We start from the raw sequence: 26377 nt of genomic DNA, 5'->3' as shown, positions 1-26377 counted from the left end.
TGTTCCCTGGTCTCCTCGTGCTGCCCACAGCGAGGGGGGTGCCCAGTGAGTGTGCCGCCCTCGGCGTCCCTGCCATGTGAGTGCCGTGGACAGCAGCTGGGCCCCGGCCAGGTGCCAGGCCTGGTGAGCTTCCCGGGGCACGAGCTGCCGCCCGTCCCACGGCTGAGCCTGCACAGTCCTTGCCGAGCGCTTGCTCTTGCGTGTGGTCGGCACCGATGTCAGTGCTGTTCCCTTGCAGCCCTTTGCTGGGAGCTGCTTCCTGGCCCCTCTGCTGTCCCAATAGTGGGACTCATCTGGTCGTCAGGGGTCCTTGTAGGGACAGGTTTTAGGAAGACAGTCCAGCACGGAGGGTGGGCTCTGGAGACAGACAGTCTGCGCTGAGACCCCTCCCCACCCCCCGCCCGGGCCTGTGACTCGTTCACTTGCCCCTTCGAGCCCCGCTTTCCATCCATGAGACGGAGGCAGACCGTGGCTGCCGTGTGGGTGCGGAGTGTGTCCGGGGAGCCGATGCGCACGCTGCCTCTCACACGTCCCCCTCGTGCCAGCCAGGTCCTCACGTGGCCTTCCTTGTTGACGTCTTCTCGACTCTTTGCGAGGACGGGGAGTCCGGGCACTTGCGTGTCAGCGTTGTCGTCAGACTGCAGGAGTGGCGTGGGACTTCGGGCGCAAAATCATTCCCTCCGCGCTCTCAGGTTCTTTTGTGGGGGGCTGTTTTATCTTCAGGTGGCAGTTAGTTACCTGGAAAAGCGTATTCTTAGAGTTTCTTTTAAATTTGGGGGGAAATATTCAAAATTCAGAAGACTCCACGTTGATTATGTTTTTTACACATTTAGCTTTACTCGAAAAAACGGACGCATTTTGTGGTGACGGGGCAGCTTTTTGGTGGCTGTTTTTCACAATTATATCGGAGTTGTGGCGCTGTGGCTTCTGACACTGGCCTGAGGGGGCTTGGCGTGGTGCCATCACGGGCGGGGGAGAGCTGTGTGGACGGGGGTGCTGGGGGCTCCGGCAGCTCGCAGTGGGGCCAGGTGTACTTCTGGTCGGGTTCAGCTTCCTCGGTTGACCCTTCAAGCCCAAAGCCTTTCGTGCACTTCTAAATGTGATGTTTCTTTAGCAGAAAAGGCTGGGTGCGCTTGCTCTTGTGGCTTGTAAAACACGCTGGTAACCTGGTTGACTTGTCCATTGGTTTCAAGTCTCTTCTTTGAGAGCAGGCCACGTGGTGGTGGGGGCCACGGGAGCATGCGCCACCTCTAGTGGGACCCGGAGTCCCGGCCAGGTATGCCAGGAAAGAGCCTCAGGCCAGCGGCCCCAATTCTGGAAACCTGCTGCGTGCCGCCGTTAGGGATCGGGCCTGACACCCACGGAGCGTCGCAGCTGGGTGAGCTCAGATAAGCTTAGAGTATTTCTTTTTTCTACAACGTTAAAAAAAAAAAAAAAAAAAGCCCTCCCTTTACTGAACATTGAGTATGTTGTCTGTGAATGTGGAAGGTAGAATGCTGCTTCTCCCTGCGGGAGGTGCGCGGTGGCTGGGGCCTGGCGGTCTGCAGAGGGCGTGCGTTCGTCCCGTCAGTCCCGTTTGCAGCATCTGGGTTCCTCCCGCTCGAGTGCGGGTTCTCCCCCGTCCGTTGGCATGTGCTGTGTTCATACACGTGGAGTTGCTCAAGGACACGAGTTTTTAAAGCTTTTAGTATACACGTTGTCGTATTGCCTTCCAGAAAGATCATCCCATTTTTCATTTACACCAGAAGTGCCTGTTTTCCTGTATCTTTGGTCAGAAAAGAAGTAATAATGTACATGTAGTTTAATCTTTACCAAATTGTAAGTGAGAATGTAAGGAAGATATTTTCTAGAAGGCCATTCTTTATTTGTTACGATGATTTTCCAAATGATATTTTAAAACATGTGTCTCTGTCATTACTGGTTTGTCTCTTGTCGGCTCTGGTTCCCGGACAGGGAAGGCCAAGAAGGAGCAGGGTCCCAGAAGAGCCACCTGCTCCAGAGACTGGCCAGAGCCAGGCACAAGAGGCCATCATGGTCAGTCTGAGCAGGGGCTGCATGTGGTAGAAGCTTCCAGATTTACCTGGATGAGACAGGAAAGGGGTGCCTTCCTGGCTGGCCACTCGGATCTGTGTTCTGAGGCTCAGGCAGCAGAGGACAGAAGCCGAGGCATCGCTGAGGAGTGTGGCTCAGGGTCCCTGAGTGCTTGCTATGTTCCAGAAGCTCTGCGGGGGTTGTCGCGTGACCCGGAGCCGCGAGGACCTGATGTGGAACAGCAGCAGGGATGGACAGGAGGACAGGTCAGTGCCGGAGCTGTTGCTGAGGAAGAACCGGTGAGGGTCGGTGGCTCTGGGGACAGAAGAAGGACTGGCAAGTGTCGTTCAGGGGCCGGTCGGCGGCCTGCAGGGCGCTGGGGTAAACGTGTCCCGGGGGCGCGGCCTGCGGACGGGGAAGAAGCAGGACGCTCCTGACGCGGGAAAGCCGCAGTCCAGTGCACTGAGCCAGCTGTGGATACTGGGGGTCAGGGCAGTGTCGCCAGGGCGTCCAAGAAGAGTGTTTGGCCACAGGAGCATGGGGGACGCAGAGGTCCTCTCCCAGCGCGGGAGGTTCAGCTCAGCTCAGCGGTCATTTTCGTGACCCCTCCTCTGTGCTGGGAAAGGCTTCCAGAGGCGGCCTTGGAGGGGCGGGGTTCCAGTCTTCCGTTCGGCAGCTCTTCCCAGGGCACCCGGGTTGTGCCAAGCAAGTTTTCATTCCCGGCACTTGTTTCCAGCAGGGAGCGAGAGACACCAACCCCCGTCCCGGGGGGCTCACGTTTACTGCGGTGAGCAGGCCGCGTGAGAACGCGCCAGGTAGCTGTGGCCTGTGGTGGCCAATGCGAGAGCGTGATGAGGGCAGAGGCATTTCCGCGAAGGCACTGAGAGGGCGCTCAGCTGGCCCTCGGGGTGAGGCCGGGCTCGCCGGCCAGGCCGCAGAGCTGTCCGAGCCTGGGATATGAGGAGACCCGGAAGTGTCTGTCTGGTGCCCCGGGGCCTGGGCTGTTCCATGGTCTGGAAGGAGTCATCGTTGGGTTGGAGGTCGGGGTGCCATGAAACGTGTGGGACCTGGTGGGGCAGAGGGCGGGCGGAGGTGGGAGCAGCGCCAGGGCCCGAGGTCCTCATCCACCCAGGAGGATCCTGTTGAGAACTGGGGCAGTTGGGGAACATTTTAACTGAGTGGATTCGAGAACAGTCTACTCAGCGAGTCTTCTGGATGTCTGTCTATATGTAAAAGTCAACCTCAATCTCATACCAGACACAATTCCAGAAGGGGTTTTGAACCAAACATGAAAGATAAGATAAAGAAGCTTTTAGAAGAGGATATGGGAGACTGTCTCTGTGACCTGGAAGTTAGCAGATGTTTCTGACACAGGACTAAAAGGCACTGACATAAAGGAAGCGAGAGACGGGCTAGACTGCGCTGGCATCAGACCTTGTCTTCGTGGGCAGTTGGTCCGTGGCGGTTGTGTGTTCTCGGCCCCTCGCACAGCTGCTGCTGCCCACTGCGGCCGCTTTCCCCGCACCGTTTGCCGGGGCTCACCAAGGTGGCACCTGCATTTTGCAGAAAGTGAAGTGTCTAGTCTTCCCCAGAGGAGGGCCTCCTGTCATGCCGTGGGCCTCTGCGGAGCCTGCGCGTGTCGGGATGTGCCCTCTGCACCTGCTCTCCGGACCTGCTCTCCGGTTCTCTGCTGCTACCCCTTCTCCCTGCTCTGGGACAGCGACCCATACATGCTCGGATCCCAGAAACCTGCCAGGCTGCACCGGGCCCCTCCGTGTCCGCTGCCCCACGGCCCCTCCCCGTGCTCCCCTGCAGTCCTTCTCAATGCTCCCCCCTGTGGCCCCTCTCAGTGCCCCCCTCGGCCCCTCTCCGCGGCTGCTCCCTGTTCTGGCTGCGGGTCTTCCCTTTCTGTCTGTGGGATCATGGGAGTCTGAAGCCCCGTGTGTAGCCTCCGTGCGTTTCCTATACTCTCGCCGGCCCAGGAGACGCTTCTGTGGAACAGGCACCTGCGAGGAGTGTCTTGTGAGGTGACAACCCCCAGAATGGGCGGTACCTGGGAGCCAAGAGGGCCCGCCCTGCTGGGACTGGGGAGGGAGGGACGCACCCTGTCCTCATCCCTGGGCTGCGTCCTGCCGCGTAGCTCCTCTCTGCACCCCTGGCATGTGGCCCACTGTCTGGGCCGGAGGGCCTTCTGATGGTGTAAATGGTTTCTAGGCCCATTTTTCTTCTGGAAGGATCTAAGTCGTCTTTCTCATTTTGCAGAGCCGGGGCATTTTGGCTTTTGGGGAATGTAGACACTCCGGTTCCTTCCATTTGGTTGTGGGTCCTTGTGTTTGTGTGCTCAGTGCTCAGGGTGTGTCAGAGGAGCCTTTCATCAGCACTGGGCAGCGTCCCTTGTCAGGTGACCCGATTCTGGAATCCTAACTGGGGTACTGGTTGTAAGATCCCTTGTGGGATTCGTGCTGCCAGGAAAGCAGTCAGGCCTGCCAACGTGAAGTGTCGTGATGCCGTCGACGGGGAGACACGTTCCTGTTTCAGAGATGCTTTACTGGGGGGAAAAGTGCATCTTCAAATCAGACGTGGACAGTGGGCGCTTTCTGTATTTGCGATAACACAGTGTTTCCCTTGCTAGTTTTGTACTGGGAGGGCTTGGGTCCATACGGTGGCGGGAAGGGTAGCATCCCGGACCTGGGGCTTTGGTCCGTACGGAGGCAGTGGCAGGGAGGGTAGCGTGATGGATTTCGGGGTCCGCCACCCCCTGTGCAGCAGCCCCGCCCTGTGTGACCGTTCTCTTCTGTATCCGTGTCCCTTGCTGTGGTCCCCTGGGTTATTTTCAGGCAGATCTGAGCCTTTGTGTTTATTTTTTGAGGGTAATGGTTCAGAGTCTGTGTCTGACCAAAGGAAACCGTTTTTTAGACATAATCACACCTGAAAACTGAACGGATTAGATAATGGGTGTCACCTGATAGCAGTCTCGGGCTCAGGGCTCACGGGTTGATGTGGACCTCCCTAAAGGGGCCCAGTGCCGTCCCAAGATGCCAGCTTCTGCCCTTCCTGAAGTGTACCCTTCAGACCTAGAGTCAGAGGTGATGGTCAGCCCTTTGTGCAGCCGCCTTTTCTCAATAAGCTTTTCAGAACATCCTACTGAAAGTCACGTCCCTCCCAAGGCTCTCATTATCATTGGGAACATAAAACCCGAAACCGTGATTGAACGTGGATTACCCCTTTTCTCTCCGGAGGCGAACCGACGCGGTCACGGCCATGTGCTCTGTTCGTTCGCGTAGCCGCACAGACGGCCGAGCTGGGCCGGGTCGGTGTTGGGAGGGGCTCCCCGGGGTGCGGGCCGGGGCGCGGGGCGGGGGTGTCTCCCTCCGGCTCTGTCTTCACGCCCGTGCTGGGCCTTCCAGGTGTCCGTCCCGCCCGGCGCTCTGGACTGCTGGGTGTTCCTCAGCTGCCTGGAGGTGCTGCAGAGGATCGAGGGCTGCTGTGACCGGGCGCAGATCGACTCGCACGTCGCCCACACGGTGGGCCTGTGGGGCTACGCCACCGAAAAGGTGACTGCGCGGACGCAGGCGTGCATGTTGTCTGGGCTGTGCCCTTGGGCGGGTGGCCGGAGGACGCTGTCTGGAGGAGTGTGGGTCGCTGAGTCGTCACACGGGCAGGGCCAGTCACCTCTGGGTGGTCTCGTAGTCGGGAGGCCCAGGATGGCTCCCGGCCAGTGTCACTCTTCAGCGGACACCCAGCGCTTGCCCCGTTTGTGCCGAAGACGTTCTGCACCAGGAATTGGGGCGGGAGCTGGGGGGGGATCACCCGGTGTGTGCAGCAGATGCCCTGCCGTGTCAGGTCATGGGGTGCAGACTGGGCAGGGGGCCTCGAAAGCCTGGGACTGAGCAGGCAGGTGAGCTGCGTACGTCGAGACCAGCAGCCCCCGGACACTCGGAATTGCCGCGCGGGCCGCGGGAGGGTGAAATGGTCCGCGTGAGATGTGTTTTTGTGTGCAGGTGAGAATTACTTGGATCGGAAGGCTAGGTTTCTTCTAGAATTTAGTTGGATTTTTACTTTTATGTTCAGATTCAAAAACTCTCTGCTGACTGCTGTTGCCAGTTACTTGAAATTGTGGGTTTATCTCCACAGCTAAAGTCCTTGGGCTACCTGTGTGGCCTTGTGTCAGAGGAAGGCCCTAACTCAGAGGACCTCAACAGGATTGTTGATCTTTTGGCAGGTTTGGGAGCTGAGCGACCCGAAACAGGTACGTTCTGATGTGTGTCTGTGCAGTGGGAGAGGCGAGGAATTGGAGTGTCCATTGCATCGGGCTCGTTTAATTCAAGTTCTGACCATGAACTCGCCCCCCGCCTTGGGAAGTTACACTCCTTGTTAGCTGACCACATGAATGTGTAAGATGTTATTTACCTTTTACTAACGTAAGAAATGTTAGACATAGTTTAAGAAATTGGAAGGGTTTTAAAACTGCTGCTGGGTTTGTCACAGGCTTCCACAAGCCCATCATGGCTTTCCACGGCCTGTGTGCCGTCAAGGCACACCCATGTCCCTCTGAATCCCAGGGGATCTAGTTCTGGAGCAGCGTGGTCAGACAAATCCTTTTACCCTATAAGCGACTCATAGGTCAGAGAGCCCTGTGGAAGGAGCCTTGCTGATTCTCACAGGTGTAAACCAAGTGGCAGGAGTGAGACGGAGGTGAGCCTCGCTGCAGCCCCGAGCACGGGGGCGTGTGACGCTCACATTGCCGGGCTCCAGCCCGAGACACGTGTGATTGTTGCGGAAGGGATGGAATTAGGAACTCTAGTCTCCCTCGAGAATGAAATCCTACACACAGGGTTGAGAGTCTGTCGTGGCTGTCCTCCTCGGACAAGCACAGATGTAGTGGCGTGGGTCCATGTGCGTAGCTGTTGGTGACTTCCCAGGCAGTAGCGAACCCCCGGGCTGTGGCATTAGAGGGTGAATGTGAACTTGTGACCTCACACAGAGGCTGAATAGACTCTTCTTTTTGTTCAAGCCAACACAGCTCAGAGTCCTTACAAGAAACTCAAAGAAGCGTTGTCATCGGTAGAAGCTTTTGAAAAGCACTACTTAGTAAGTATTATGGACGGTGCCTGTCTACCCGGCACAATGCAGCCTCTCGAAGACTCCGCTGTGACGTGGCCTTGGGCTAGGGAACGGGATGGTATTGGGGACCACCTCCTACTGGCCTTTATGTTTCTCTGAGGTGCCCAAGGGACCCGCAGGTGACACCGGGATACTTGTTGTTCGAGAAACGTTCGTTAGTATCCTGGTGCCATAAGTAGGCCTAAGAGCATCTTTGGATATTTATAATTTTATTCAAAGTGGCATTGCTCATTCAGTAGAATAGAAATTATAAGGAATGATAATGGGTTTCTGTGTACCAAAAAAATGCTTTAGACTCAAACCGAGGTGTTATGCTTGATTTTTAAAAGATTTCAATTCGGAGAGCCCATGGGAAGCACAGTGGGGCAGGAGCTGGGTGGGCTGGCCACACTCCTGACACACAGGGAGCCTGGGAGCCGTTGACAGAGCATTTTTGTCCCTGTTACCCAAAACGTGAGAAGAATAGTAAAAATGTTGCCCACGTTCGGAAAGGCACCTTGAGAAGTTAAATACTCTCGCCCGCCGAATTTGTGTTTCAGTTCTTCCGACACTTTGTAATTTATGTGCACGCGAACGACTTTGTATAAATCACACGTTCCGTAAAAACACGAACGCAGATGCGAGGTGAATAGTAATGTTGAGAACAAGGTCTTCTGCTTCGGCATCGGTGGGTCAGTGTCAGATCTGGCCGGTGGTGAAGTTCGGGCTGACGCGGGTGTCTCCTTTCCCGCAGGACCTGTCCCACGCCGCCATCGAGATGCACACGAGCGTCGGGAGGACCCGCTCCGCCAGGCTCGTCGGGAAGGACCTGGCCGAATTTTACATGTAAGTGACCATGCACGCTGCTTGGAGTTTCAGACATGTCCGTGTGCAGTACGAGAGGGTCTGTCGTGTGGGGTTACTATGAAGGTTCATCGATGTGTAGAATGAAAAATGGGGGACCTGTCAGCCCGTTGGCGTCAGCTTTGTTTCTCCATTTCTCCTGAAAACCAGATGGAGAGATTGTCAGCTTGTACCCTTAATATCTGTCACTGATCTTTGTGTTTCTTTTATTTAATTAAACTAATGTAATGTACTTTTTTTTAAAAGATACTATATACTTATTTGACGGAGATCACAGGTAGACAGAGAGGCAGGCAGAGAGAGGAGGAAGCAGGCTCCCTGCTGAGCAGAGAGCCCGATGCGGAGCTCGATCCCAGGACCCTGAGATCATGACCTGAGCCGAAGGCAGAGGCTTAACCCACTGAGCCACCCAGGCGCCCCCACTGTAATGAACTTCTACATGCAGGTGGTGTTAAAACATACATGATAGCTAATATTGTAGTTTTATTTAATGAGAGGATTGGGAGGAAATGGGAGCTTTCATCCAGTGGCAGAGATTGGGATGCGGATTCTGAAATAGTCTCTCCTCTAGCATTTTCTCTGGTTCGTGTCACTTGCCTCATGGGCAGATGGAAAGCCTGGAGGTCAGGGTTACAGTCCCTGCGTGTGTTCTGTGCGCACGAGTGGGTGCTCTGGGCCGAGGGGGCGATGGTGTGCACATGCTGCGAATGTCCCCCGGCTCGCCCCAGCTTTGGGGCTGGGGGCTGGAGAGAAGACTCAGAACTTAGCGTTTTTCTCACGGGTTTGATAAAGTCAGCCTATCGAAGGGAGGAAAGCCCGGCTGGCGGTGTGATTGCCATTCAGAACCCTGGAAAGGAACAGAAATTCGAAGGGAAAAGATAAGTTTAAGTCATCTCAAGTGTGTGCTTGAGATGCTATCTTGACATCTGTGATTAAAGTAATTTTATTAGCGGAGACCAGAAGACAACTTTAACTGATACAAGCAGCTGCGGAGGGATTCGGGAGCATCTGAGTGAACTTGCTGGTTTCCAGACGTGGTTGGGGCCGCTGGCCAGTCACACGCCCGGGGATGGGCAGTCAGGGCTCAGACTGGCGCGGCGGAGTGTCCATGTGGGGAAGCGGAGGTGTGTTCAGTCCGTGGGGCAGAGGGCCGCGTCCGCTGCTGCTGGGAGTGAACCCGCGTGGACGCCCGTGCGTTCTGAGCCCGGGAGCCCCGGGGGATGGCACTGGTGTGGTCATCGGAGCCTCGGGTCCTGGTTCCAGCTTGACTCGCCGGGGGGCCGAGGGACGGCCTGTAGGGCCCCTGCTTTGGAATGTGAGAGTCTTCGGCCACAGACAGTAACAAGAAGAATCGAAGCTTCTGACCCCTTTGAAACGCGGGCGCGTAGAACTCTCGTCTCTCTGAGAGTAGCGCGGAGCACAGAGGGGTGTCCCCACAGGGAGCCCGGAAGGGGCGAGCACTGGCTCCGTGTCGGCCTCTGTCCACGTGCTCAGTGGAGGCCCCGCGGGGAGCACGGGTCCCGCGCGTCCCTGAGGCTTCGGCCGGCTGTCCTCAGTTGTGCTTTAAACTTGGTTTTGTTCTGGGCGGCTTGAAGGTCAAAATCGGGACTGCAAGGTCCTCTCTTGGGTGCCGGGTGTGGCTCTTTAAACTCTTCGTGGTTTTCTGGAACGCTCTGAAGGCCGCTCAGGGCTGCTGGCCTGGGTTTCCAAGTCGTTCCCAGCTGCACTCACAGTCGGGCCATCGTCCAGACTGCGCTGTGCGGCACCGGGTGTGGACTTCAGGCTCCCCTGGCTGACGGGCTCTGTCCCTGTGCACAGGCCCCACCTCGCTCTGCCCTTGGCGTTCTTGTGGTTCAGCTCGAAATACTGAGCCGTGGCCTTTACTTCCTCCTGCTGAGATTCCCCGTGGAAGCTCTGCGGCGAGTGTAGGATGTCGGGCGCGCCGTGCGGGCCAAGCACGAGCCCGGCTGTCGGTCCGCTTGCTCACCCCTCCCCTGGGAGCGTCAGGGACGGACCGGGATGGCGCGGTGGCGTGGCGTGCGCGTGTAGAAGGTGGCGGGCCGGTGGTGGTGACCATGAACCGTGACGAAAGCTTCTGTTTGTCAATTTGCAAGGAGGAAGAAGTCTCCACAGAAGGCGGAAATCTATCTTCAAGGAGCACTGAAAAATTACCTGGCCGAGGGCTGGGCTCTCCCGATCACGCACACAAGGAAGCAGCTTGCCGAATGTCAGAAGCATCTCGGACAGACTGAGAAGTATCCTTTAAGTGTGGCGTTGCCGTGCGGTGGGAGATGTGCTGTCTGTCTGTCTGTCCTAGGCAGCGGCGCCCACGGGAAGTGTTCAGTAAACACCTCAGAGGGGGAAAGCCTGCCTTGCGCTGATGTCCCGTGTCATGTGGAAGTGAGGTGCCTCGTCCACATGTCCGGCCTCTTTCTGAGTTCCTTATAACTGAGACAGAAGGGAGAGTCCCCACCGGGCTGCCCCTGGAGGCCCTGGGGACCGTGAAGCCACAGGCGCCCGGCGCCACTCAGGGTGGGGTCCTTTTGCCAGACCCCTTGACTCCCCCCCCACCAGCTACCTTCAGACCAGTAGCCTTTTGGCCAGTGACCACCACCTGACGGAGGAGGAGCGGAAATACTTCTGCCAAGAGATACTCAGCTTTGCCAGCCGCCAGACAGACAGCGCAGGTCAGACTTGCTCTTCGGAGGGCTGCTAAGAACCTTTTTTTTTTTAAATTTTTGTTTGTTTGTTTATGTTGAAATCTAGTTCTCGTGCGGTGTTCTGTTAGTTTCAGGCACACGGTGAGTCCGGACCTCTCCACGGGGCTCAGTGCTCACTGCCACCCTCTCCCCGTGACGGGTGCCCTCGTCCCCTCCCCCCACCGCCCCTCTGGCAGCCACTGCTTTGTTCTGTACTTAGGAATCTGTTGTTTTGTTTGTTCCTTTGTTTTGTTTCTTAAATTCCACGTAGGAGTGAGAGCCCATGGGATCTATCCCTTGTGCTTCTGAGAGAGACTCTGCTTTACCAGCTGACTGCCCAGGTCTGAGTGAGGTTTAAACTTCTTGTTGTGAAATTCCTGATGCTCTGGGAAGCTGGAAGGGCTGACCCGGCGCGTGCTGCTGGCTCACCGGCTCGACTGCGCCGCGCCGCGCCGCACCAAACCTGCGTCTGCTGTCTTGCTACTGGGCTTTCCGTGACCCACCACGTATCACACGCCACCCTGGGGCCATCTTGCATGGCCTTCTGATGCCAGGGGCGCCCCCAGACCCCAGAGAACAGGGTTCTCGCTTGAGCTGCTAGTGGCCTATCTTCCAGTCTCCCTCAGCGACTCAAAAAATGTGTCTGTGAACTACGTTTGCTGGAGGCCAGTCTGGGACCCCGTGCCGCCTCCGAGTGTTACAGCTCAGTTCTCTTGCGACTTAGAACACTTCTTCCCATCTCTGTTTCATTTTCTCACATACCGGCTTTATTGAGTAGGATTCTCCCATTTGCAGTGTATAGTTCAGTGGCTTTTAGTGTATTCACATACGTATGTGTAGCCGTCACTCTATAGTCAATTCTAGAACATTCTTATCCCTGCCAAAAGAAGCCCCATACTTATTTCTTACCAATCTACCTCCTGCCGCCGCTCCCACTAGCCCCTGGCCCCTGGCACCTTCCATCTGTCTTGTGTAGGTGGAACCCATACCGTAGTGGTCCTTTGTGACCTGCTCTGTCACCGAGCATCATGGTGTCGAGATTCACCGTATTGAGGCCTGGGTCAGTGCTTCTTTCCTCTTTGTGGCTGAGCATCGGTCCATTGTGTGGACGGACCTCTTGCTGCTTATCCATTCAGCTGTGTGATGTCTGGGTTGTCAGATGCTGACTTTGTAAGAGCCATCGGGCCAGTTAGCTCGTAGACCTTCCCACCTTCTGGAATTGGTTGACCGTCTCCTCATAGGAGCATCCCTTTGGGGAAGGTAGGTCTGAGTGGCCCAGGTTTGGGCTAACGATTTGGCAGGTTTATTTCGTAGATGGTGCTGCGTGGGGAGCTCAGTTTATGTGACATTCAGCTTCTCATGTTCCGTTTGTCCCGAAGAGTGCCTGTTCAAAGTCGTTCCTGCCTCGGTCCCCTCGGGCTGCTGTCGCAGGGTGCCACGGACTGGGTGCTTGAACAACAGCGTGACTGCTCCCGGCTCCGGAGGCTGGACGTCCAAGGTCAAGGTGCCGGCACAGTCGGTTTCTGACACTGCGTTCCCTCCTGACTTGCCCTGACGTGGCTGTAAGACAGACAGAGACAGACATGGGCTGGGTGTGGGCTGGGGAGGGCCGGGAGGAGATGGAGAGGGGGTGCTCTGCTATCTCCTCGGATAAAGACACAAACTCCTCCTGCCCAGGCGTCTCCCAGAGGAGCGGCTGCGCGCCCTGGCACACTGGGGGCTGAGACACTCCCTTCCCCAGCACGGCCCCTGGCGGCCGCTGACTCCTGCCATCCAGGCCTTCCAAAGACGTGGCCTTAGGTAGCAGGGGTCACTGACCATGGGGGTGTTGCGCCCTCACGCCTAGCTGTCTGCGTGGTCTTCTTAGGAGCAGATGGCACTGGCTGGTCATTTTAGATTCTTAAACGTGCCCCAGTGGTTGTCGGTAGAGCCGTGGGCCGTGTCTGCTTTATGTGAGGTGTGTGTGAGCCTGGGCACACGTGCTTCTCCTGCCGCGTCCCTCAAGGTGTCCGTACGAATAAGATGCTCTGTGACATTCGCGTCCACACTGGTCTCTGCGAGTCCTGTCTTTAGTAGATTCGTGCTCAAAAATGCCGACCAGTCTGGCAGCCTTGTGGATCTCAGCAAGCCGGGTGCTTACAGAAGGGAGGCCAGAGAGGGCTGCGAGGCTTGGGGTCCAGGAGGAGGCAGGGCTCCCCACTTCATTGGCTGACTTCATAGGCTCTTGCGCACCTGGCTTGATTTCCGGATACGGGGGGGAACGTAGACACCCGTACTTGATAATTTCTTTATGTAGCTGGGAAGCGGCTCCACGGATCGGACTGTGGACAAGTGTGGGTTTGGAATTCAGGTCTTAACGGACTGGTTTTCTCTTAGGTTTGCCAGAACAGAGCATAGCTGAATCTCTTCAGACATTGGGATTTCTGGGGGCCTCTTTAAGATCGAGGTTATGTTCTACCTTTGACCGGGTAGTGCGTTCTGGTGTGTGAAGATGCTGTGGGGTTGAGGTTTGCGTCTGTCTCTTTGGACTAGCTCGGCCCGTTGGCCTGTCGTGTTGGGCGTGCTCCATGCTCCAGCAGGTCCCCGGGCAGACCAAGGCCCTGCCGGCTGGAGGCCGTCTAGAGCGAGCCGTGGCGAGTAACTCGTGGTGATGTGCGTTTGCAGGTCAGAAGATCGTACTCCCTCTGCATTGTTTCGCACACCTGCGAGATCTGCATTTTACCCCATCCAACGCCGTGGTCCACGTGGGCGGCGTTCTCTCCGTGGACATAACCTTGTGCAGCCAGATGCCCATCCCCGTCCGCGTGGAGCAGATCGCCATCAACGTCCACTTCAGCATCGAGAAGAACAACTACCGGAAGACGGCTGAGTGGCTCACCAAGCACAAGACGGCCAACGGGGTCATTACCTTTCCATCGGAGACCTCGCCCCTCCCTGCCGCCCAGAACAACTTGCCAGCACTGGAGCTGTACGAGATGTTTGAGAGGAGTCCCTCTGACAACTCCTTGAACACGACAGGGATCATATGCAAAAATGTCCACATGCTGCTGAGAAGGCAGGAGAGCAGCACCTCTCTGGAGACACCCTCAGGCGTGGCTCTGGAGGACGGGGCCCACGTGCTCAAATGTAGTGACGTGACCCTGGAGCCGGGGCCCAACAGGATAACGTTCAGGACGCAGGTACGTGGGGGCGCGGGCGACTTTGAAGATGCTCAGGAAGGGTCTCCAGCTCACCAGAGCTGTTGGCGCTGGGCCTTACCTTGGCTTTTGCGTATATCCTCAAGTCAAAATACACTGAGATTTTACAAAATCCTTGACACTTAACGCGGTGTTACGACAGCTCACAGATTTTGAAAGAAGTTCTTAACATGGGTAATTATTTTTGCTCTCACTGGACTTAGACTTTTTTTCTTCCGTACTAAAATATACCCTCATTTGTTGAAATGACCCTTTAGAGGAGGTGGCCCAGTTCTGTGTTTCACTCGGCTTTCCTTTCGTGGGCCACATGGATGTCGGAACAGCGGCTCGGGGCCCGCTCTGATACCCGCCTCCCCTCAGCGCGCCCTGTGAGTCCCGCTGACCGAGGAGGGCTCAGCTGCGGTCACGGGCACGGTGGCCGAGGCTCGGTGCAGGGCTCAGAGCCCGTGCTGAAGGTCCTGTGAGACGCTTTGCAGAAAACAGTGCCAGAGGTGACGTGTATGAAATTGAAAACACGTTCTTGGAAGCAGAAAGGCAGGTTTAAGCATCCGTTACTGAGAAGACCCCCGCGAGAGACTCGGAGGGCGCTGGGGGACAGCCCACGCGCTGAGGTGGGGGCCCAGCGCCGCAGGGTAGGCGGGAGAGGGGGAGAGCAGCGGGCGTTGCCCAGAGACGGGGGCGCAGCCTCCCCTGGGAAGCCCGTCACAAGGGCGGGGGCTGACCGTTGCAACATGCGATTTTGACCCTAGGCCAAGGAGCCCGGGACATACACGCTGCGGCAGCTGTGCGCCTCGGTGGGCCCGGTGTGGTTCGTGCTGCCACACCTCTACCCGCTGGTGCAGTACGACGTGTACTCGCAGGAGCCGCAGCTGCACGTGGAGCCGCTGGCCGGTGAGTGTGCCCCCTGCACGGGCCAGCCCTGTCCAGAGCCGCTGTCCTCGGGTCAAGTCCGAAAATCGGGAGGAGTTGGTGTAAGCAGATTAGTGAACCCCACGTGGCACTTGACGTGTCAGACACTAGTGAGTGAGTCTCTCGGTCTCTCGGGCCGAGTGGGATGTATTTATTTGGCTCGTTTCTTCCATTCGAGAAGAAATTCAAGGAAAGCACTTTATTTCTAGTTCATCTCTCCATGGTCCATACTGTTCTGATTGTAGAAGTCTCCTACGGCTACTGGGAAAGGCCCTCAGATGCCGGACAGCCTTTTGGACGGTTCCGTCGGGACCGCTCGTGAGAGGAGCCGGGCACCGCTGCCCCTGGCCGTGCGCGGTCCCTCACTCCGTTCCCGCGTGTGCGTCCCCGTCCCTCACCTGTCTGCCCCTCCTCCTGACTTCCCATCTCTCGCCTCCTTGCTTCTGCTTGTCCTGGCGCGGGACTCTGGGCAGCTCAGCCCATCTCCGCCCCTCGTTCCTGTCTGGGGGAAGGCAGTAGCCACCCCATCCACCCGGTGGTTTCTGAACCAAAGGTCCGGAGGGCCTCACCTGACAAGGCTGGAAGCAGTTCGGAATAGCACGGACAGGACACGGGATTCCGTTAGTCTGTTCTTCCGTGTTCTTTGTCTGCTTCTCCCTCCCTGACGTATCGGCGGGTGAATTCAGAGACATGCCTGCCCCCGGGAACCCCAACTCTCTCTTCGGTGCCGACAAGACTCGGGGCTTCTTGTTCCCAGCAGGCGCCCCCGCAACTCCGCGTCCGTGTGACTGAGATGAAAAGCAAGCCTGGTGGGGGAACTGGGAGTGAACTGTGGACTATTTACAGGGGACAGGTCTGCTGTGACAAGCAGCAGAGCGCCCTTGTGACCTCACCCGAGGCCGCTGCCGACTGATGGTGGTGCTGACTGCTGTCTTCTTCCCTTCAGATAGCCTTTTGGCTGGTATTCCTCAGAAGGTCAAGTTCACTATTACTACGGGCCATTATACGGTAAAAAACGGCGACAGCCTCCAGCTGAGCAACGCAGAAGCCATGCTCATCCTGTGTCACGCGGAGAACAGAGCCGTGATCTACTCCAACACAAGAGGTGAGGCGGCTGTCGCCCCGGCGAAGGCAGACTCGCGCCATTGTCGCGCACCCTGAGGGTGTGAGGCGGCCGTGCTCTCTGGCGGTGCCTGAGGACCGCCTCTCCCTGCGGCTCTTTCATGGCCATGTCCTGCCTGTCACTGGGCTGGGAGCCTGACCCTGGGCGGGCCATCGTATCTGGGACGAAGAGCTGGTGGAGGCCTGGAGGCCAGGCAGGGCTGACCTTACTGAGGGCTTATAATGCAGCATCACGGACTGGCTCCTGCTCCAGGACGGTGCCTTGCCACCTGCTACCTCCCCAATCCCCCTCACCAAAAGTGGAAACGAATCATCCTTTTAGGTGCTGGCCAGAAGCCCTAGAAGAGTCCCGCCTCCCCTGGTCCGCAGGCATGCGGGATGGAGGGGGAAGCGTGCTGCTCCCCTTCTGGGTGGGAGCCGGTCTGCTCGGGGAATGGATTGGGACCATGTCGCGCAGGGAAACACACAGCACATGGCGGGCCACACGGAAAGTGTCCCTTTTCTGTCGTCAGACTTAGTGACCGTTTCTGGTCTCCAGGCCGCCGGCTTATGTGGTATCAGTGTCTGAGAGGGTTTTGTTCCTCGTTTTCCGACCTCTGTCCGCCCCGCTTCATCCTTCCTGGATATGCTCTTGCCGGTGCGGGGGGGCAGTGGGAGTTGGGCGGGAACAACTCTGCTGGGCCCGTCACTGCCGGAAGGACGAGGAGCAGGGACGCACACTGAGCGGGTTAGAAGTGACTTTTTCTCTCTTTCCTAGAAAAGGCTTCTGATGTGTTGCTCCGGGTCCAGTCGTCTGACAAGGTCACCAGCATCAGTCTGCCCGCTGCTCCTGCGTACCACATGATTGAATTTGAACTGGAAGTTCTGTCTTTACCTTCTGCTCCAGTAACCGGAGGAGAGAGCAGCATGCTGGGGACGACAGAGCCCCACAGGAAGCATAAGGACACACACAGAGCTGGCCACTGCATGGCTACCACGGACCACAAAGTAAGAAGGGACCAGGAGGGCGCCGCCTGTGCTTGCGGCCTTTGCCGGTTGTGCTTGTTCCGAGAGATGCCTTGTGTTCAAGTGGCAGGTTTCCCGTTCCTGACTCCACATCCCCTTGCTGGGTTTGGCATTTGTCTCTTTGAATCCCCCTTCTTAGATAAAGGGTACGCTTGCAAGGACAAAGACAGGCCAGGTTCTAAGTTTTCTATACCAACTCAAGAAGACAGGATAGTTTATTGTAGGAGATGGGATGTTTGCCTAGAATGGGGAAGTCAGTTTGGGTCTGTAGTCCATTTGTCTTGGTACATAAACTAGTGTGACTTCTGTGTCCGTGTGCTTCAGTTTCTGTCCACTGAAACGTTACAGCTTGGCAAAGAGGAAGCGCTGTCATTTTTATGCTTTGATGTTGGTGTTTATTGACAGTTATTTGAGAGATCGTGACTTCGGTCCCAGAACCACAGTCCTTAGCTCAAGGAATGTGTCACTACCATTGTAGTTCTTCAGCTTTGTCCATGTCTTGTAACACAAATGCCAGTTCTGAGAGCCTTTTCACCCAAAGGTAGAACAGTACATTCGTGGTCCCACAGAACTATACATATTTGACTTTAAAAAGCTGCTGCCTGTGTGTTTGGCTTCCAGTCATTGTGAATCTAGGGGCTGGGATCCTCCCCTCCAGGGCAATGACAAGTCTTGGCACACCCCTCAGTTGCTAGAAGGGATTAAAATTTCAGCAAGTCCTCCTGACAGCACAAAGGTTTGGAGCAAGAGCCAACACCCGGGACAGGAGTGAATGGTGAGGCTCATCTCCCACACCAGGCTGCTCCTTTCAGACCAGGGGCGGCAGTTGTGCCGTCTGCTGTGTAGACACAGAGAGTCCAGCAGGATGAAGAAGCAGAGATACCTGTTCCAGGAATGAAGATCAAGCTAAAACCTCAGGGAAAAAAAATCCTAATGAAATGGAGCTAAGCAGTTACCTGAAAAGGAGTTCAAAGTCATGCTCATGAAGATGCTCACCAAATGGGAGAAAAATGGACAAACACAGCAGAACTTCAGCAAGGAGGTGGGAAGTAGAAGACTGTACCAGATCCAAGTCACCGAGCACCGCTGCCTGAGATACAGCATGGATGACCAGATCCAAGTCACCGAGCACCGCTGCCTGAGATACAGCGTGGATGCAGCAGAAGAAAGGAACAGACAGCTCAAAGCCAAGGAGTGGAACTTAGAGCAGCAAGAAGAAAAAAGAATGAATAAAAAAAGCAAAGATAGCTTAGAGACTACTAGGATAACATCAGACAGACTAATGCTTGGATCACTGGGCTTCCAGAAGAAGAAGACAGACAGAAAAGGTCAGAAATCTCCTTGAAGAAGTAATGGTTGAAAACTTCCCTAATCTGGAGAAGGAAACAGACATCCAGACACAAGAAGCCCAGAGAGTTTCAAATAAGAGGAACCCAGAGAGACCCACACCAAGACACTTTACAGTTACATGTCAAAAATTGAGGACCAGGAGCGAATCTTAAAAGCCGCAGATGAGGGTAGGGTAGGTCGTGGAAGGAGGATAAAAAAAAAACCAGCAGCGAGAGAAAAACAGCTTATTACTTACAAGGAAATCCCCTAAGTCTACCAGCGGATTTTTCAGCAGAAACTCTGCAGGCCAGAGAGAGTGGCACGATGTACTCAGTGATGAAAGGAAAACCTCTAACCAAGATAACTCTACCCGGCAAAGCCATCATTCGGAAGTGAAGGAGCCGTAAAGTATTTTCTGGAGAAATAAAAGCTAAAGGAGTTCATCACCACTAACACGGCCGTCAAGGAATGTTCTTCTTTAAGCTGAAAGGAAAAGGTATTCACAAGAGCACGTGTGAAAGAATAAATCTCACTGGAAAGTTGAATATATAGTAAAAGTAGTGGGTTAAGCACTTAAAAAGCTAGGATGAAAGTTAAAAGACATAAGAAGTAAAAATAACTATGATTATAATAGTTAACACACAGATAAAAGAATGTACAGTGGGACATCAAAATATCAAATGTGGGGGTGAGGGAGAGTAAAAACGTTGAGCTTTAGAAACTTTTAAGTCATTATCAACTTAAAACAGACTGTTACAAGCATAAGTTGTTATAGGTAAGCCTCATGGTAGCTAGCCACAAAGCAAAAGCCTGGGGCAGACCTACAAAAGATAAAGAAATACAAGCATACCACCTGAGAAAGTCATCAAACCACGAAGAAGAAAGCAAGAAGAAGAAAGGAACAGAGAGGAGCTACAGGAAATGTGAGAAGGGACGCCTGGGTGGCTCAGTGGGTTAGGTGTCTGCCTTCAGCTAGATCAAGATTCCAGGGTCCTGGGATCGAGCCCCACATCAGGTTCCCTGCTCAGTGGGGAGCCTGCTTCTCCCTCTGCCTGCTGCTTCCCTGCTTGTGCTTGCTCTCTGTCAAATAAATGAAATAAAAATTTTAAAACTGTCAGAAAACAATTAACAAAAATGGCAACAAGCATATGCCCTCTCAGTAATTACTTAAATGTAAGTGGACTAAGTTCTGTAATCAGAAGACAATTCTGTTCAACAATCAGTTGAACGGATAAAAAAATCAAGACTCGACTCTATACTGCTTATAAGAGATGCACTTTTGACACAAAGACACACACAGACTAAAGTGAAACCAAAACCTAAAGGAGCCAGAGGAAAGGTGGAGCAGCTATACTTCTATCAGATAAGACAGACTTTGAAACAAAGACTGTAACAAGAGGCAAGAGTGTAACATAATGATAGCAAGGTCAATCCCACAAGGTAGAACATTTGCAGATGTTTATGCAGCCAACACAGGAACACCTAAATATGAAAAGTAAGTATGAGCAGACCTAAAGGGAGAAATAGACAGCAGTACAATAAGAGGAATTTAATACCCCATTTATATCAATGGATCCAGACAGACATCGACAGAAAATCAATAAGGAAACACTGGCCTTAAGTGAAACATTAGAGCAGATGGACTTAACAGATACTTACAGAACATTCATCCAAAAGCAGCAGAAGATACATTCTTTTCAAGTGTGTAGGGAACGTTTCACCAGGATAGATTGTATATTGTGCCCTGAAACAAGTCTTAACAAGTTTATGAGGGTTGAAATCACATCATGCATCTTTTCTGAGCCCAACAATAGGAAACTAGAGATTAATTACATGAGGAAAACTGGAAAATTCACAGGTTTGTGGGGATTAAACCACATGCTACTAAACAATCGGTTGGCCAAAATAAGAAATCAAGAGAAATCATGCCTACCCTGAGGCAGATGAAAATGGAAGTGTAACATACCAAAATGTATGAGATGCAGCAAAAGCCATTTAGAATGGGGGACATTCATAGCAATACAGGCCTACTTCAAGAAAGAGGGAGAGTCTCAAACAACCTCATTTTACACCTTAAGGAACTAGAAAAAGAAGAACAAATGAAGCCCAAAGATTGTAGAAGGAAGGAAATAAACATTACAGCAGAAACAAATGAATTCGACTGAAGAGACAATAGACTTGATCAGCGAAACCGAGAGCCGGTTCTTTGAAAAGATGAAACTGATAGACCTTTTGCTAGACTCACCGAGATAAAGAGAGAGGACTCCGATCAGAAGTGAAAGAGATGTTACAGTTAACACCACAGAAGTAAAAAAGGACTACAAGAGACTACCATAGATGACTGCAGGCCGACAAATTGAACCTTAGAAGAAGTGGATAAATTCAGGGGAATGTACAACTTAACCAAGAGTGAATCATGGCAAGATAGAAAATCTGAACAGATTACTAGTAAGGAGATTAAAATGGATATGTAGGGAACATACCTCAACATAATAAAGGTCATATATGACAAGCCCACAGCTAATATGCTTAATGGTGAAAAGCTGAAAGCCTTTCCTCTAAGATCTGGAACAAGACAAAGGTTGCCCACTCTTGTCACTTTTATTCAACATAGTACTAGAAGTCCTTGCCAGAGCAGTTGGGCAAGAAAAAGAAATAAAAGTCATCCTAGTTGGAAGGAAAGAAGTAAAAGGTCACTATTTGCAGATGGCATAATATTATATGTATATAAAATTTTAAAGACTGCTGCATCGAAAACCTTCATCAATAAATCCAGTAAAGTTGCGGAGTACAAAATAAGTATGAGAAATCTGTTGTGTTTTTATATACTAATAATGAACTGTTGGAAAGAAATCAAACAATTCCATTTATAATCGCTTCGAAAATAATAAAATACCTAGGAATGAATTTCACCAAGGCGGTGAAAGAGGTGCATATTGGAAACTATAAGACATTAATGAAGGGAATTGAGGAAGACACGAATCCATGGAAAGATGTTCTGTGCTCAGGGACTGGAAGATTTAATATTGTTCAGATGTCCATACTACCCAGCAATATAGATTTAGTGTAATCCCAAAGTTCCAAAGGCATTTTTTGTAGAAATGGAACAAATAATCCTCAAACATGTATGAAACCACAAAAGACCCCAGATACCCAAAACAATCAGAACAAAGCTGGTGGCATTGTGCTCCTGGACTTCAGACTGTGTTACGAAGCTGTAGTCGTCCATGCGCTATGGTAGCAGCATAAATGCAGATACACAGACCAATGGGCCAGAATACAGAGCCCAGAAATAAATCCATGTATATTCTATCAATTAATTTAAGACAAAGGACGCAGGAATGTGTAATGGGGAAAGGACAATGTCTTCAAATAAATGGTGCCGGGAAAATTGGTCAGCCATGTGTGAAAGAGAAGCTGGACCCTTGTCTTAAATTGTTCAAAAAAAATTAACTCAAAGTGGATTCAAAGCTAGAAGGTAAGACCTGAAACCATAGCTCCTAGAAGAAGACTTACGTGGTAAGCTCCTTGATACTGATCTTGGCAATGATTTTACGGACCTGGCAACAAAAGCAAAAATGAACTATTGAGACTATGTCAACCTAAAAAGCTTTGGCACAGGAGAGGAGACAGAATGAAAAGCCAGTCTACGGAATGGGAGAAGATACTTGCAAATCATATATTTGATGGGGTGTTCAAACCCAAAATACAAAATGGACTTTCTAACTCAGTAGCAGAATCCCCCATGGTCTGATGAAGGCGCATGCTGAAGATCTGAGTATTTTCCCGAGACAACGTGCAGATGTTGGACATCACTAAGGTTGGTGAGGATGTGGAGAAAGGGGAACCCTTGTGCCCCGTTGGCGGGAATGCAGACTGGGCAGCCACTCTGGAAAACAGAATGGAAGGGTCCTTGGAACGTTATAGAACTGCCCTAGGATCCAGCAGTGTCACTACTAGGTGTTTGCCTAAAGAAAATGAAAACAGCTGCTTGAAAAGCGATCTGCACGCCCTGTTCACTGCGGCAGCGTTTCAACAGCCAGATGCCTTTACTTTTCGGTTTCATACCCGTTGTGTGGCGTGACTGGCTAATTCCTTTAATTTTGCAGTAGTCAGTCACTGCTCATGTCATCGTGCCCGAATGGCGGAAGACCCTTCGTCCCCACCTCCTGCAGTGCCGGAGAACATGTCCGGCGTCCAGCTGTTGGTGTGGGACGCGCGAGTGGGTCCTGGGGCTGTGGGCGCCGAGACTGTGCTGTGTCTCACGGCCGGCCGGCCGCTCCGTGTTGATTTTTCTTGTCTGTGTACGTAGCTCGATGTTTCTCCTTCATGCACGTGACTCACGGGGGGTTGATTTCTGAAGAAGAGGTGGTGAGGCCATCCCCCCATCCAGGACGTCGGCTGCCACTGCTGGCCTGGGTGGACGGTGTGGTGGCGGCCATGGCCAGGCCAGAGGTCTGAAGGCGCGTCCCCGTGTTTCTCCTCAGGTGTCCATCGACTGCCCGTGGTCGATCTACTCCACCGTCATCGCTCTGACCTTCAGCGTGCCCTTCCGGACCACGCACTCGCTTCTCTCCGCCGGGACACGGTAAAGGCGGGCTCTGGGCCCCAGTTCTGGGCCGGGCTGTCCCGCGTGCACACCTTGCTGCTCAGAGCGTGGCCTCGGGGACGCGGAGCCGGCTTTCTTCCCCGTCCCGACACTGTGGTCCGCTCATGTGGGTTCTTGGCAATTCTCTGCAGCTCCACAGCAGCCCGTCCACGGTCAGGTGTCCCCAGCAGTCTCAGAAGTGACCATGCACCATTGGTTTTTAGGATGTGGGATCCAAACCAAGTCCCCGTTTGATGATGAGATCATTTTCTTCTCTTTTTCTTTTTAAAGATTTTATTTATTTATTTGACAGAGATCACAAGTAGGCAGAGAGGCAGACGGTGGGGGGTGGAAGCAGGCTCCCTGCTGAGCAGAGAGCCCGATGCAGGGCTTGGTCCCAGGACCCCGGGATTATGACCTGAGCCAAAGGCAGAGGCTTAACCCACTGATCCACCCAGACGCCCCAATGACATTGTTTTTCATCTGTCTTCCCATTTCTCAAGCCGGTGGCCCTCTGCGGAACTCAGTTCAGTCCTCTAGAGAGAAGGCCCAGCATTCTGAATTTGGTCGCATTCTTGGGGGTTCACGTTTCTTGGTTCCTCTGCCGGCTGCTGGATATATCTGGGGGGCGGGTTTCAGCCTCGGCACTGCGGATGCTGTGGGTCCGAGAACTCCTCGTTCGTGGGCCTGAGAGTCTGGCCCACACGCCGTAGTGCTCAGCAGCACCCCTAGATCCCCTATCTTGTGCCTCTCTCCCCACGCCCATCGTGACAACGAAAGGTCCACCTCGAGATGCCGGGTGATACCGCCCATGGGGGCAGGACTGCTTCCTGTTGAGAAGCTCTCACGGCTCTCGAAGCCACATGCACTAGAATCTGACTCAGCCTTTGGACCAGATGGTTTTGAGGGGAGCCCCGTGCTCTGTCCGTCAGCTTCGGGAGGCAGCATCTGCTTGTCCCCCCGCCAGTGACGGTGGGCGCCGACCCTGGGCTCAGGGTGGCGTGTGGCCTCTCCCTGTAAAACTCCTTTCACGTTCATCTGTTGCTGAAATTTGCAAAAATGGGTCACTAGATTGTCAGAAATTGAGAGCGAATGTTACCCTGGCGCGCTCCCGCTACGGGGAGGGACCACGCCCGTCAGTGGCTAGAGACACCGGCACTTCTCAGCAGAAGCTGGGGTGCTTTCTTTCAGACTCTTCCTGTGTGACAGGGACGGATGGGAGCCCTGTGCGTGGTCTCTCCAGGAGCAGTGGCTCCTCTGTCCATCCTCACGCACCGCGAGCTAGCTACGATAGTGTGTTAGCACTGGGTCAGGAACGGCCCCTCCTTTGAACCATTTTTCCTCAGAAGTAACTTGTCTGGGGAAGTGCGGTTTGGGGGGGCACTTTCCCGTGTGAGACTGACTGGTCTTACGTTGCTGGGTCACTTTTCGGTTCCCCAGAGAGAGTCTTTTTAACCAAAACACATTTAATACAGTTGTCAAGTTTCAAAATCTGCTCTTCTGCTTTTCTGCTTTAGGAAGTACATTCAGGTGTGTGTCCAGAATTTGTCGGAACTTGACTTTCAGCTGTCGGACGGCGACCTTGTGGACCACGGCTGCGGTGCTGACCTGCAGCTCGTCCCTCTGAATGCCAAGTGCCCGCAGGTAAGCCTTGTCCAGAGGTGAGCGCAGAGCTCTCTGCACAGCGTGGGGTGCGAGTCCGCATGGGACATCCGAGTGGCCAGGAGGGTCTGAGGAAAGCATGGCCTCCCCGGTGACAAGCCAATAGTGCGCGCGTCCCAGGGGGCAGGGACACCCAGCTTTGTTGCCTCCCTGTGCGTGTTTGTGTTTCATGCTGGGCGCAGAGTGGCGTGCGGGGTGGCTTAGGAGACTGAATGACACTCGTCCTTGCACAAGAGTCAGACGGTCCTGCCCTGCGCTCTGGCCTGTGTCACCGCAGCCGTTCTTGAGCTTCTGCTGATGCTGTGGGTGCCGTCCCGTGTCCCGCCTGTGACGACACACCTGTCCGTGTCCTGGGAACAGACCCTCTGTGTCGGTGTGGCTTTGTAAAGGGGCCCTGCTCGTGTTCGGGCTGCTTGGCTGGGGCTGACCGTCCTGTTCCAAATACTCATGTGTCACGTGTGCCCAGGTGCCCTGAAAGGTTAAACCCTTCCAACCAGCCTGGTGCCGTCTTCACAGGGCCGGCGGGCGGGACCCTGCGGGGCAGCGGGGCGGCCGCGTGTGTGTACGCCACGCCGGTGACTGTCTCCGCAGGCCATCCACAGCAAGCAGTCCGTGTTCTTCGTGTGGGAGCTGCTGTGGGCACGGGAGCCCCCCCCTTCTCTGCGCTGCCGCTTCTCCGTTGGATTCTCCCCGGCTTCTGAAGGACAGCTCTCGGTCCCCTTAAAGCCGTACACGTACGAATTTCAAGTGGAAAATTTTTTTGTACGTATCGTATTCTTTTCTGGCGGGGGAGTGTGGGGTAGGAACGTGGAAGGTGGCATCATACTCCTTTTAATCTACACAAGTCAGAGAAGAATCTTCCAGTATAAGAAAGCAGCTGCCCAGGAGGTTAGTTGACCTTTGGAGCAGCTCGGTCGCTGGCTGGCTGTACCCTAGACACCCAGATCGTTCTCAAGCGAGGGGTCTGGCCGTCGTGCAGTCTCGCCGGTGGTCATGAGATGAGTGTAAAGAGTGAAGATTCGGTTTCTCTGCTCCCTCTTCTCTTGCTCACGATTAGAACGTTCTGGAGCTATTTCTTAGAGTCCTTTCTTCTTGATCCTAGCTGCTAGGATCACTGAGATGCTTTCTTTTTATTTTTTTATTTTATTTTATTTTTTTTAAGATTTTATTTATTTGAGAGCGGAAGGGAGAGCAGATGAGAGCATGAGCGGGGTGAGGGGCGGAGGGGAAGCACATCCTGACGATTGTCCTATAACCCGTGCGTCACATGTGGGCTGGAGTGGCCTTGAGCTGGGTGGGGAAACGCATGTGTGTTTCCATGTCTTTGGAGACTTGGATTTTGTGCCAGGTCAATCAGAACCTGAGGACGCAGGTTTGTGGTGTTTCCTTGGCTCTACTCCTGGAACCGTCAGACCACACGAGGATGTGCTCGTGTTCATAGCGCTTGACCCCAGCGGTGTTTCAGCGCCTCTTCCCAGCGGAGTTGCTGTGCTGACCCTCCTGCTCCGTCACTCCATCGGCCTTCGGCGTTCGTGTCCTCGCCGGCGTGGTCTCTCTCTCTGGAGCACGCGCGCACCTTTCCGCGTGTGCCCAGCAGAGCCACGTAAAACCCCACGTGCGCCTGAGTCTGCGTGCGAGCCCTCTGGTTTGCTTGCCATGGTGTTTGGTCATGCGCTTGCGGTGTCTCTGCTCCCTCTCCGGGTCACGAGCACGGGTTCAGATTTCTCTGGAGCTGTGCAAACAGGTCAGCGTTTGAAAACTGGTCATCTCCGAGGGCTGGAAACAGACACCACTTTTCTCAGGAAAGCGCTACTGAGTCACGTCACCTACCTGCCGCGCGGCTCAGCCCCTTGCGGTGTCCGCCTCAG

General features: G+C 54.0%; 1 protein-coding gene across 4 annotated transcripts in view; it reads left to right on the top strand.

Annotated features, from left to right (window-relative positions):
* The window catches only part of TRAPPC10 (trafficking protein particle complex subunit 10), a 77109-nt gene that overhangs the window by 45496 nt on the left and 5236 nt on the right, over positions 1 to 26377 (top strand). For all 4 annotated transcript variants that reach the window (XM_082720407.1, XM_082720405.1, XM_082720408.1 and 1 more), the window contains 13 exons: positions 5439 to 5585; positions 6166 to 6280; positions 7046 to 7122; positions 7889 to 7980; positions 10113 to 10253; positions 10573 to 10685; positions 13362 to 13876; positions 14644 to 14785; positions 15750 to 15908; positions 16683 to 16912; positions 22747 to 22847; positions 24365 to 24491; positions 25101 to 25271. In XM_082720407.1, coding sequence (XP_082576533.1) covers positions 5439 to 5585; positions 6166 to 6280; positions 7046 to 7122; positions 7889 to 7980; positions 10113 to 10253; positions 10573 to 10685; positions 13362 to 13876; positions 14644 to 14785; positions 15750 to 15908; positions 16683 to 16912; positions 22747 to 22847; positions 24365 to 24491; positions 25101 to 25271 — 2130 coding nt within the window. The remainder of the gene's footprint in view (positions 1 to 5438; positions 5586 to 6165; positions 6281 to 7045; positions 7123 to 7888; positions 7981 to 10112; positions 10254 to 10572; positions 10686 to 13361; positions 13877 to 14643; positions 14786 to 15749; positions 15909 to 16682; positions 16913 to 22746; positions 22848 to 24364; positions 24492 to 25100; positions 25272 to 26377) is intronic.

Source organism: Mustela nivalis (genome assembly GCF_964662115.1).
Source record: "Mustela nivalis genome assembly, chromosome: 1".
In the NCBI taxonomy this organism is placed as follows: domain Eukaryota; kingdom Metazoa; phylum Chordata; class Mammalia; order Carnivora; family Mustelidae; genus Mustela; species Mustela nivalis.
This window is presented reverse-complemented; position numbering and strand designations above follow the sequence as displayed.